Raw genomic sequence first — 13,279 nt, 5'->3', positions numbered from 1 at the left:
AGGACACGCTGGAGGGACTATGTTTCTCGGCTGGCCTGGGAACGCCTTGGGATTCCCCCGGAGGAGCTGGCCCAAGTGGCTGGGGAGAGTGAAGTCTGGGTCTCCCTGCTTAGGCTGCTGCCCCCACGACCCGACCCCGGATAAGCGGAAGAGAATGGATGGATGGATGGATAGTTAACATGTTTTGTATCATGACAACCCTAACTGCTAAGAGCTGCTACTAAGTGCATGAATTCTCACTTCAACCATAATATCCAGTGAGAACATTCACATTACAGTGTTGACAGCTTGATGTAAATGAGCAAACACCATGGATCATCAGGGGCCCCTGGTAAGAGGCCTGGCATAAATGAGGTTGCATGAAGAAAAGTAGGGTTTTGATGTGCATGAGCTTAACGTAGTTGCTAACACTCTTTCTATTGCATCTATTCAATAGGGAGATATAAGTGTGTTACAATTCACCCGCTCTTTTCTGCTTATTGACTCAGTGAAGAGGCTGTGGGTGAGTGTTTAAGTAGCTCCCTACCATGCCTGTCAAGCACCTGCTGCTGTTTCCTCAGTGGGTCGAAAAAAAAGTATGCAATTCTCCATGCCTTGCCGCTGTTGTATCTGCCTCGAGTTGTGAAGGAGCCTCCTCTAGAGACCACACAGTGAAGTGTTTAATTCAGCAACTTCACTTTACAAGCTAAAATAATCAGTACACAGTTTTTTTCTGAAATAATAATAGTTAAAAAAAAAAAAACAGAGCCACAAGTGTTTCAAAAAATCAGTGCATTTACATGGCATCCTCAAGCTTTATGGTAAGATGTGAACTATTTACTCATTGTCTAATTTGTCATTTTTCATTCTCAACATTTTGATTTTTTTTTCCACTTTCTGGATTCTGTTTCTTTTCTGTCTGTCTGAAGGCCTTTGCATGGTGGTCTGACCTGATGGTGGAGCACGCTGAGACCTTTCTATGTCTTTACTCAGCCGACATGGACGCAGCTCTTGAAGTTCAGCCACCTGACAGCTGGGACAGTTTCCCCCTCTTCCAGCTGCTCAACGACTTCTTGAGAATGGACAGTGAGTGATAAACTAATAAAAGAGAAGATACTGTCAGATAAAAGCTTTCACTATAAATAAAGATCTTGTACTTCTTGAAGGAATGCATATCACCTGTCGCCTTTCATGCCAGAGTTTTAAACCAAGATCATCTTATGTTGACAAGTGATGACCATTTTGGTCATTGACATTATGTGATGTCATGCTATATCATAAGCAATATGAAACATGTTTACGTTCAGAGCATGTGTTAGGGATGACTCTCAGTTACTGCCGCATCAGACTTCATCTCTACATTTGTAAATTTGCCTAATGTCTAGGCATGTGTGTACAGGCAATGTCGATTAGCTGTGGTGATCATCTTAAATTGGGTTGACCCCCAAAAATAGTCAGTTGTAGTTGTATATCCAATGACTATCTTTGTGGAGTTTCATAAGATATTTTGGTAACTGCCAGGAAGGGTCAAATCCAACGTTTTTTTGGCAAAGCTGTTGATGTTGGGCAGTGTGTAGTGCTCAGAATATGTTCAGGGTTTATGCTCAGCTACTATCACACAAAATTTTAGGCCAAACCTTGAAAAATTAAGTGTCATATCCATTTTTGTGTTTCCTAATGTCAGTTGGCTCTGGGGGCCATCTTGAATTGGGTTGACCCCAGATGTTATATCTGAAGGCTTCATTAAAATTCATCCTGTAATTTGAGAGATATTCTGGCAGCACTACATACAAACAAACAAGTGCACACAGATGGGCAAACAAATTATCTCCTTCCCTTTGCTTTTCAGCAGCGGACAGTAATCATGACAACGGTGATTATTTGAAAAACAAACAATAGATCTTATTGTTAAACTGGAGCCAAATAGTGAGATTATCTTGTAGTACAGTTAAAGGTTATGTACTATTATGTGTTGATGGTATAGAGTGTAGAGCATTCGAGGGTGTAGGTTGTGGTGTGTGCTACTTCATTCAGAATTAAACTAGTGTGCAGACACAAAGATCAACTGCACAGATGCCTCTTAGATTATGTTGCACACTGCAGTGACAGATGGGTCAAAACTGAAGTACTGTTTGGACTCAGCATGCACAAACTGTTAGAGAATTTTAGATAAATATGCAAAATATAACAGTCAGTGAATAACTTTTATTTACAGTAAAGCTTGGAGTCAATAATATTTGTTTGGCATTCCACTTGATGGGTTTTAAATGTTTAAAAAATTAAATGAAAAGGATGTGTTTACTGATATGTCTTTACTAGTGCAAATAATTTTCTACTCATTCACCTGTCTTGTGGGATTGTAGGGGATTTAATTATTTAATCCCTGCTGATTTTGCAAGTTTACTTAAAAGAAATAAACTTTTCTTCTGATAACTGCATATTTGTGCACATGCACATACAAGAAAACTGGTAGCAGTTGCAGGTGTAGTCTTTTTCAGCTCTGTAGCAACACTCACAAGCATTTATCAGTAGCAAAGTGACAAGACAATCCTACAACGTGTTGATATTTCTATACAGATAGCACACAGCACTATTACACCCACATAGTGAAAATTACTCCTAAACACATCACACAAACAGCAATTATGAGAGCGAAAAAGACAAAGTTAAGATACATGAATTGCAGCAAGCATAATAAACTGAACACAATTGGTCAGTGATCATGGAACAAAGTGGGAATTAAACTGTGATGGTCGCCACCATAATTTATAACACTGGAGATTCCAGGGCACATTGATGCTGTTGCTCATTATTGTGGTTATTTTTTTCTTGGTTTTCAGAATTGTTGAGGACCACTGTGCACTGTAATGTTTTAGTCCTGGCTGAGAGATGTTATAGTTTTTCTTTTTCTGTGGTGTAAAATTTAAAGGAGGAGGCTTGGTCCCGGAGAGGGTCAGTTATCTTTGGTCTGAGTTGTTGTGCCTCTGCCTCTGTCAGGTTCAGTTCAGTTCAGATTCAGTAGCAGTGATTAGTTCCACAACAAGTATTTCTTGTGAAGAAACGGCAAAGTTCAGTCCTTTCACCAGCACATCCTTCAATATCCTGTCAGACTAATGTTTAACGTACTGATCTTGAATATTTGTGTTGGTGGCATCTTGTCTTATGATTTGTAATAAAGAGATAGTTCTCTGCTATAATTTCAAGAACTTCTGGTGCTTTTCCATTACCTCGACTTGGCACAGGTTTGTAGTCTTTCCATTAGGTAGTTCTGCCCGCTTCTTAGAACCTACTCGGCCAGGGTTCAAGCGAGCCAAGTCAAGCTAAAGAGTTGACGTCAGCAGACTGCAGGCCATTGATTGGAGAGAGCAATGTAAATCACAGGAGGTAGGGGTTCGTCCTGTAACTGGGTTGCCGGTTCCTTGGGCAAGACACTTCACCTGCCTTGCCTACTGGTGGTGATCGGAGGGCTCGGTGGCACTGGTGTAATGGCAGCCTCACTTCTGTCAGTTTGCCCCAGGGCAACTGTGGCTACAATGTAGCTTACCACTATCAGTGTGTTAATTTTTTGTATGAATGGGTGAACGCAGGGACAGCTGGTATAAATAGGCTAGTGGCCTAAACCCTCCCTGGTGTTTACAATAAAAATGTTAAGATACCTAACAAACACAAATTCAAAATATTGTATCACATATTGTGAAATTTACAACAAAACTGGTGCCAAACAGTCTCAAGAAAACCCCAGAGTCTTTCCAAAGTGCTAACTTTTCACAGCCCTGAGTATTTAATGTAATTTCATGGTACAGAATGATTGACCGATGTCTTGTCTCGCCCCCTTGGTTTGCTGCTTATTTAGGCTAATTTAGTTCAGCCCAGGGTCAAACCAAGGCCTCAGGCTTTAGCCAATGAGGGTAGACGTGTCAGGTTGGGCGGAGAGCGGCGAACCCAATGCGCAGACTCATCGTGGTACAGGGAAATATATAATTTATTCAAAATAAAAAGAAACAAAAACAAAACGTGATGAGGCAGCAAAATCAAACGACAACAAAAAACCAAAATGCAGCAAAAAATTACAAAAAAAACAAGACATGGCCAAAGCACGGGAAAAACCAGACAGTGTGAGTAAGCTACAACGGACCAGCGAGTAAGTAGAGGAAATGACCAGGTTTTAAAGCAGAAGGTAATTAGGGTAAGTGAGCACAGGTAAGTGATTATATACTAGGAGCAGGTTGAGATGGGAGAGGCAAGAAAACAAGTGACTGACAGAGGAGAAGTAAATAATAACAGGAACACAAGAGGCAGAAACAATACAAAGACAAAACATGAAAACAATAACCCCAAATACTAAAGGAACCTCAAAGAAAAAAAACAAAACAAAACCCAAATCCTGACAGGACGTACAATAATGTGGATGTGGTTCGTCGTAGACTGACATAGTTACTAAGGTGAGCAAGATAAACAGTAAGACAGATTTGTTTTTGTATTTATTTTATTTTATTTTGTTATATTTTATTTTATTTATTTAAAAAAATAAAATATAACTCTTTTTTTGTGCTGAAAAAGAGCAAATATCAATTTAAAACAGGTTTTCTTTATTTCAAACTGGATGCTTTTGTTGTTGGAATCCAAACTGCAGCATTTTATTATAGTTTAGTTAATTAGATAGTTTAGTTAAGTTCTTTTGTGTCATACACCATAAAAGGTGTCCAGTCCCCATGAGCTTATAAGACACACAAACATTTCAAAGATGCAGACAGAGACCAACATCAACATCCTTCAAACAGAAACTGTCCTCTTTCAAAGAGACCTGAGAAATCGCTGATTGGACGACACCACGTTTGAACCGGAAGTTCAGGCTTTTGCTCTTTCAGCATTTCAGTAGGCGGGAAGACAGTCACAGCAGCATATATTGCCAAAACTGTGGAAAAGAGCTGGTTGAGGGCAGTCACCGAACTTTTGCAGTTGTTGTGGCAAGAGGCTTCAAGAAATGATTACCGATAACATTCATATCGTAGAATGTTCTGCAGTTAGATTTATATCATGTTTTGTGGTCTGATTAAGACAGGAGGTAGGGGGAGGCTGGGAAAGAAAAGGGAGGGAAAATAACCTCTGTTTTTTGTGTGTGTTTGTCTGTAAGGCGTAGCTGTGGCCGACAACAGCGAGTTAATAAAAACTGTTCAGCTTCCACGAGAGTCGCCCTTTGTGTGAGCTAACGCATAACCAGGAAAGTGTTACAATATTTTCAACAAACGCGCTAAAACCAGAAAAACTTCCGGTTCAAACGTGGTGTCGTCCAATCAGCGTTTTCTCAGGTCTCCCACTGGGACCTACCTTTTCCGGTTTGTTAATGTAATTGCGTTTCTGTTTTTTGTTTGTGTGCTTCCTTTTTTGTTTGCGTGCTTCGTCTTTTTTTTGCGTGCTTCGTTTTTTGTTTATGTGTTTCCTTTCTTGTTTGCGTGCTTAGTCTTTTGTTTGTGTGCTTCGTTAATGTTGTTGTGGTTTGCACTTCAGGGCCACCGTAGGTATGCCATCAGGTTCAAAGCTTTGTATGTCATCGGTCACATGACCATGTTTTGACACAAGCTTTGAAACAGTGGTTCGAATCACTTCGCTTGAGGAAAGGTGAGACAGGCTCTGAAGCCTTGGTATCATTTGCACATCACTATTGAAATCCTTTCAGAATTTCTCCTTCTCATCTACATCACACCCAACTTGTGAAGCAGAACCACTGACAACATTCAGCATCAGACCATCTACTTATACCTTCAGACACATCACCGTATCTGCCACACTTTTCACCTTGACTATATTTCTTGCTAACTCCTCCTTTAAAACCAGCCTTAATCAATTTCTCTTCCTAGTCACACCATGGTAAAACAGCTGAAACCAGAACCAAACGAGGAGAAGCAGCATTCAGTTTCTATGCACCACAAATTTGGAACAAACTTCCAGAAAACTGTAAAACAGCTGAAGCACTGGGTGCCTTTAAATCTCAACTTAAAACCCACCTGTTTAGAGTTGCTTATGGCTAAATTAGGGTTAGAGTGCGGGTTTTTGATGTCTTCGATGTTTTTCTCTGTCTTACTGTTTATTCAATGTCACATGCTGTTTTTATTTATTTTTTTTATTTTATTTTATTTTTTTTATTTTTTCATTTATTTTTTTAATTATGTAAAGCACCTTGAAATGCCTTGCTGCTGAAATGTGCTATACAAATAAAATTTGATTGATTGATTGATTGATTGAAACCGGCCCCAATGTTGTAATATTTGTCGTCCTTCCACTTGGTCTCTTGCACACCTAATACATCTACCTTCCTCCTCTGCATTATGTCAGCCATCTCTCTACCTTTGCCTGTCATTGTCCCGATGTTTAGAGTTGCTACCCTCAGTCCTACACTCTTGTCTTTCTTCTTCTCCTTCTGTCTCCTGGCATATTTCCCTCCTCATGGTCTTCGACTAACAGTAACACAATTTCCACTGACACTCTGTCAACAGCACCAGTGGTGGTCATTGTTAACCCGGGCCATGACCAGTCCAGAATGGTGTCACTTGGATAAGCTCACATGTTTGTTTTGGCAAAAGTGTTTTACACTGGATGCACTTCCTGACACAATCCTCACCAATTACCTGAGCTTGGGACTGGCACAAAAGATACACTGGCTTGTGCTCCCGAGTGGCTGGTTTGGTAATGGGATTCTGATATAGATACCAAATACTCCGGTTAGAAAAAAATCTGCCCAGATATTGCACAAAAAGGTTTTGGATTGATTTTCTTTTTCCTGAAAAGAAATTTTCTTTAACACAAAGAGCTCAGACAGAAAAGTCGGATACAAGCTTGTGTCGCAAATTTATGTTATAGACAACTAAATAATGGATTATTTTCATTTATTATAGTATACACTAAGATAATATCTTGAAAGATTTGAAGGCTATGATATACAGATTTTACATACAAACCCTTGGTGATATTATATATATTATGATCAGTTGTTTATACTGTATGTCAAGCTAGTTGTTTGACTGGGATACCCCAATTTATTAAAATCATCCACACACTTACATTGTGCATCCCAAACCATGCATACCACACAGCCAAATGTATGTTACTATGCCAAAAGAGACTTGCATCATAACATGTGTGTGTGTGTGTGTGTTTAAGTTAGCACCAGTAGTTTCCTTTTTTTTGCTGCCTGGTGTAACTATGTCCATTGCTATGCACTTTAGTTGTAGTTTGAACACATCTGACAATGTGTAGCAAATCAGAAGGAGGCCAAATGAGTGAGCATAATGAGCGTTTTGCACTCATCTCACTTTAGCTAAATAAGTGGACAGCGTTCTGCCTTCTCCTTGACTCCCGACTGACAAACCCAAAAGGGGAAGCATTCCCTAGGGTCAATTAGCAGATAAAGTCCACATTGTGATAATGGTAGTGGATCCTTTACAGGACCATAGACCACTCCACAGTTCTCCTGCAGGCAAGTGCAACATGCAGTTCATTAGAGAGATGGCTGTCCAGCAGCAACCAGCATCAAGACCTGATCATTTTCCACAATCAGAATCCGGTTCCTTCTCTCTCTCACTCGCTCACGCTCACTCACCTCCACGCACACACACCAATTTGTGATTCACTTTAGACCAAAAGAAGAGACAATTTTAGGGTAATGCTAATAATATTTAGGATTAACAGCAAATATAAATCAACTTTAGAAATGTTTCATTTTTTATTTGATCATTGTTGTATCTGCCAGCAGCATTATAAATATACAAACAGAACTCTGCAAAATTCATGATCTATCCATCATCAATACTCACTGCTGAAAGACAAAGCCAGATTTTGTTTTTGCCTGTGCCTGTGTGTATGTCCATGTGTTGGCAAAATATCTTACAAACCACTAAACAGATCTTATTGGAACATGCAGAAAGTAATTACTGGATAATTGGATGGTACATCTACAACTGATTAAGCTTTGGAGCAAACCCAATTCAAGATGGCTGCCACAGCTAATCAACACTAGAATGACTATAGGTCACTCAATTTTTCACATATTGAGGTAAAATCTGACATGTCAGTAGCTGAGAGTCATTCCCAACACATACTTTGAACATGATATCTTCCTATATCACAACATTGTGTTTAACATTATTTTTATGGTTTCACCACGAAGGCTACAACTCTGTCATTTTTTTAACATAAAAAGACCTTAGTCTAAAACATAAAACAGGAAAGCAGCTGGTGATAAAATATGTTTTCCTTCAAAAAAATTCTTGGCTTTTTTATTTTTTTCCCTTTCTAAGCAGCCAGACATTCTTGTAATCTTTTTAAAGTGGTCTTCATCAAAACTTCTCCAGACTTTCTGAAGATTTTTCCTTGGAATTTGCCTGCTTTTTTACCCAGTTTCAGACTTTGTACCTGATCATACATACAAATAATTCAGACATAAAATGAAGGGATGAACCACTGATGTGTCAATACAGAACAGAACAAAATCTTTAGACAATTTGTTACCAGGAACCTGTCACAAAAACACAATTAGTTTACTTCTTCTAAAAAAAGAAAATAAAACAGTTTGATGCACATAAAATAAAGCTTGCCATACAATAGATGATCAACTGAAGAATGATCAGGTATTGTGTCAGATCTTTGCTTGATTTGTTTTTTTTTTTCTTCTTTTTTTTAAGACATGACTTAAATACAATTCAATAACTGTAGAAACAAACCGAAGCCTGACTGAATGTTTCTTCTAATTGTCTGCTTTAATTTTATCACTTGCTGCCAAAAAGCAAAAAGAGCAATAATGTTTTTTCAATTTATGTAAATCTAGAATGGATTATTTTTTGGAGTTAGACCAATTCAAGATGGCCACCACAGCTAGTTGACATTACCCAACAAAAAATGGCTATAACTCAAACAATTGTAGGCAGGCAGACAGGCAGGCAGGCAGGCAGGCTGGCAGGCAGGCAGGCAGGCAGACAGGCAGGCAGACAGGCTGGCTGGCTGGCTGGCACTTACCTTATTGATCTCAAGGGGAAAATCAAGGGTTAGCGGCTCATTTAGAAACATTCACACACACAGATAAAATGCAACAGTTTAAAATGTTTTAAATTATATACTATATAAATACTATAATATGAAAATAAAAAATAAAATATAAATTAAAGTATGTAAATTATGCTTTCATCCATTTTCTTTACCTGCTTTTTCTTTCCTGGTCATGGGGAGCTGGTGCCTGTCTCTAGCTGTGAATGTGCAAAATGTGGTGGACACCCTGGACAGATCAGAAGTCCATCACAGGGACACACAGAGACAAACAAGACAAACAACTATTCACTTTCTCATTCACACCAAGGGGCAATTTAGAGTTACTAATTTACTGAACATGGATGTTTTTTTTTGGTGAGTGGGAGGAAACTGGAGTGTATATCAATTAAATATACAAATTTACAATTAAATTTGAAAAAATGAAGCTAAAAATAAGTCAAAATTTATGTTAAATTGTTATTAGGGTGAAGTTGGAGGGAGGGAGTTTAATGTGTGAGTAGCTGTGGGAAAAAGCCGTTCCTAAATCTGGATGTTTGTGTTTTTAGAAATTAGGAAAGTTGCCCTGATGGTAACAGTTCAAACAGAAGGTGAGCAAAGTGTGTGTTGTCTTTAAAAATGTTTGTTGCTCTGGGATGGTAATGTGAACAGGCAATTACAGGTTTACAGATACTGAACAAATATTTAGTGTGGTAGTAGCTGAGAGTCTTTAACATCACATCTTCTGAGTACCAAAACATTATGCAAGATCCCACAATATCACAAGATGTAATTTACAAGATTTTACCAAAAGAGCTATTACTCCATTTCTCAACAAAAGATGATCTTAGTTTAATTATCTGACATGAAAGGCAGTCAGTGATATGCATTTCTTTAAGCAATGAACCAAAATCACCACTAACTATGTGTGTCAGGTTAAATTTGATTGTTTTTCAGTTGAGTTACCATTACGTGTATAATTACAGGAAATCTCATCAACCCACATTATCACCCTATATTCCCCAAACAAAGTACAAATAACACTACAGTCTTACTGTATAGTGCTACTGTGTGGAAGATTTCTTTTCCTTTTACATGCATAGTATGTCTTCAGTATGAGTATAAGAGTCAGCAGAATAGTATACACACAGTAAACAAGTCCATACTGGTACAGTGTATCATCACAGGGACATATTTTCCTCAGAAGGTCGTCTGCTCTGTTGCCCCACAGCTGTGCACTTATGTAGAAGTAAATAGCCATAGTACGAGACAGGCGCCAAAGTCGGGCTGCCATTCGAGGAGTTAATGAGGTCTAATGCAGTTCTAGCTGGGCCCCTGCGAGCAAACTTCTGGACACAACACATCCAAGTGGACAGCAGCCGCTTAAGTGGCTAATTTGGAGAGTGGCAATCAGGGAACACAACAAACATTGCACCTACTGTGTATCATCGACCTTGACTTGAATGCCAACGCACAAACACAAACACACAAAGACATGCTCAGAGGGAGAGAGAAAAACAAAGAGAGAGAGGGCGAGGAAAAGCAGACGCGCTGCATGGAGCCGTGAGGCATCACATTAGCACACACTGGCCTCCATTTTATCTCCTGTGGTCTTTGTCAGTGTTGCCTTTTTACCAGTTGGGCGCCGGCGGAGACTGGGGGAAATGTGTGTGATGTGTTGGATTTAGAAACACCCCAAGACTCTGATTTTTTGTTTGGCAAGATTGAAAAGTGGGAATGCTTTGTCATACCTGCTAGAAGAGGCAAAAAGAAAAGAAAAGAAAACAACACATCAATCTCCTTTGTCATTATTTATTTTTTTACCACCAAAGTCAGATCTTTTCTAGTATTTAGTATTTAACTTTACAACTGTTGTGGGAACGTTTTTTAAAAGATAACACCTGACTATGTTATGTCTGAATTTCAAGGCCTATGAGTTTTTCACCAAATGACTGTTTCTCTTAATGGGAGCCAGACGGACCTTGTTTCCCCCTCACACTTCCCCGCCTTCCAACATTTCAATATCTTCAATATAAGCTCCTGTGTGGACTCTGGAGGTAGAGCTTTGATTTGGAGCTTCCCAATCGAAGCTGGGACTCTGATTTTAATTGTTAATTGTCTTTAAGCATCTCTTTATGTCGTGCACCATACATAAAAAACCTGTTTAAGTGATTTCATCTAACAGTGCCTGGAAATTGATTTTTTTTCCATGACACAATTCAGCAGTAAGCACTTTTAGATCATGTATGACAATTCATCCTGCTGCAGAGTTGTCACATGTGTATTTTTGTGAAATGTACCTGAGACAGATGACAGATATCTTTGTCTGAAACACTTCTTGTAACTACATTAAGAATATTAAAGATGTAGTATTCTTATTGCCTGCCACCTGTCATGAGAAAGTTTTAAACTAAGATCACCTTATGATGAGAAATATGAGTTATAGCCGTAAATGATATTATGAGCAATTTAATTTGATATCACAAGATAGTTTGAGTTGTGCAAGTGCTCGGCGTATGTGTTGAGAAGTATTCTCAGCTACTCCCACATTGTTTTATCTCAGTATCTATTAATTTGATAGTCATTTTTTGTGTAGACAAACGTTGATTAGCTGTGCTGACCATCTTGAATGGGGTTGACTCCAGAAGTTAAACGGTTGAAGATGGTCATCCAGTGATTGCTTTCAAGAGTTTCAAGATGAGATATTTTGCTAACACGGCAGACAATGGAACTCACAAACATAGACAACAAACCTTATCACCCTTTTGCTTTTGGCGGTGGGCAATATAGAAATCTTTATTCCTAAAGAAACAAATGAAGAATGCAAAATATATTGAGTTTGTAAAGCTGAACAAGAAGAATCTGAATTGCTAAACATTGTACTTTTAGTTAAAAAAAATAATACAACAACTGGTATGTTCAGTTTTGCTCATCCACATCGTATACCCCCACACCGCTAAAACTTGTTTCACTTTTCAGATAACCTGTGCAACGGGAAGTTTCATAAACACCTCCAAGACCTGTACGCTCCTCTGGTGGTGCGGTACGTGGACCTAATGGAGTCGTCCATTGCTCAGTCAATTCACAGAGGCTTTGAGAGAGAATCCTGGGAACCTGTCAAGTAAGGATGGCTCTTCTTACTTTACCTTTCTTTTATTAAGCTTGTGTTAAGTTATTTCTGGTGGCTTTGCTTTTGACTCTTCATCTGTGACTTTACTGATTCTGCAGATATAAGGCATTTTGTCCTAAATTTCCAAGCAATTTTTGGATAAATCTGACATTTTGGTAATCAGACCAAAATCAGTCAAAATCATGTTCTATTACTTTAATTTGAAAAGAAGCAGTTTTCCAAAATGCTGGTGCAGATTTTCACAGGTGAAAAGGAACTTCTGGTCATTCAGGGTTTTATCTACATCAACAAATACTTAATAAAGCTTGAATAGTCTTCACTTCAGAAGCGTTCACAAAAAGGCTTAACTAACTACGAGCAACTGCCTTATTTTTTAATGCACTGCAGGATAAGTATATAGGTAATTTAAACATTTTCTAACCATTAATACATGTCTAACACAAGTACATTTATATAACCATTTACAAACAGTATATAGGATGGTTAATTCAGGAGTTGTTAAGCATGTATAAACATTAAGTATGTTGGTTTTGGAAGTAATTAACCTTTATTGGTAAAGCATCAGTAAATGTGTTAATTTATAGTTTATTAAATATGAAGCATCCTTAATTAATGATGTTTTCAAGGTTATTTAACCATGTATTAATGATTAAAAAAGGCTAAATAAAGTGTAGTTATTATTAAGTCCTACCCCAAAATGCAGTGAGAATGCTGAGTACAAATGATTTAGCTAAAATATGAATATGAATTGTTAAATTTAAAATGATAAGAACAAGAATTCAAATAACAAAGCAAAGGCTAAAAGCCAAAATTAGCAAAACATTAGCGAAAACGCTAAAATAGTAGAACTGTATCTAAAAGTTAAAATTTACAAAATACAACTAAAAGCTAAAATTTGAAAATCAGTAGCCAACTCCTAAAATGAAGGAAGTATGTTGAAGTTGGTTGATGATACTCAGCTCTACATCACGATGTCACCAGGTGACTCTGAACCCATCCAATCACCGAATAGATGCTTAGAACAGATAAATGTGTGGATGTGCCAAAACTTTCTCCAGCTGAACAGAAACAAAACTGAAGTTATTATCTTTGGACCTAAAGAGGAGCGAACTACAATCAATGCGCAGCTCCAGTTATTACAACTAAAAACCAGTG

At 38.2% G+C, this 13,279-nt stretch overlaps 1 protein-coding gene across 1 annotated transcript in view; it reads left to right on the top strand.

The window, feature by feature from the left end:
- Window positions 1–13,279, top strand: part of cadpsa (Ca2+-dependent activator protein for secretion a) — a 203,657-nt gene that overhangs the window by 163,665 nt on the left and 26,713 nt on the right. Inside the window, 2 exon segments of the mRNA XM_037975313.1 lie at window positions 909–1,065; window positions 11,974–12,115. Coding sequence (XP_037831241.1) covers window positions 909–1,065; window positions 11,974–12,115 — 299 coding nt within the window.

Source organism: Kryptolebias marmoratus, linkage group LG4, assembly GCF_001649575.2.
Source record: "Kryptolebias marmoratus isolate JLee-2015 linkage group LG4, ASM164957v2, whole genome shotgun sequence".
Classification (NCBI taxonomy): domain Eukaryota; kingdom Metazoa; phylum Chordata; class Actinopteri; order Cyprinodontiformes; family Rivulidae; genus Kryptolebias; species Kryptolebias marmoratus.
The sequence above is the reverse complement of the archived record's forward strand: the minus strand, read 5'-3'. Positions and strand labels throughout refer to the sequence as shown.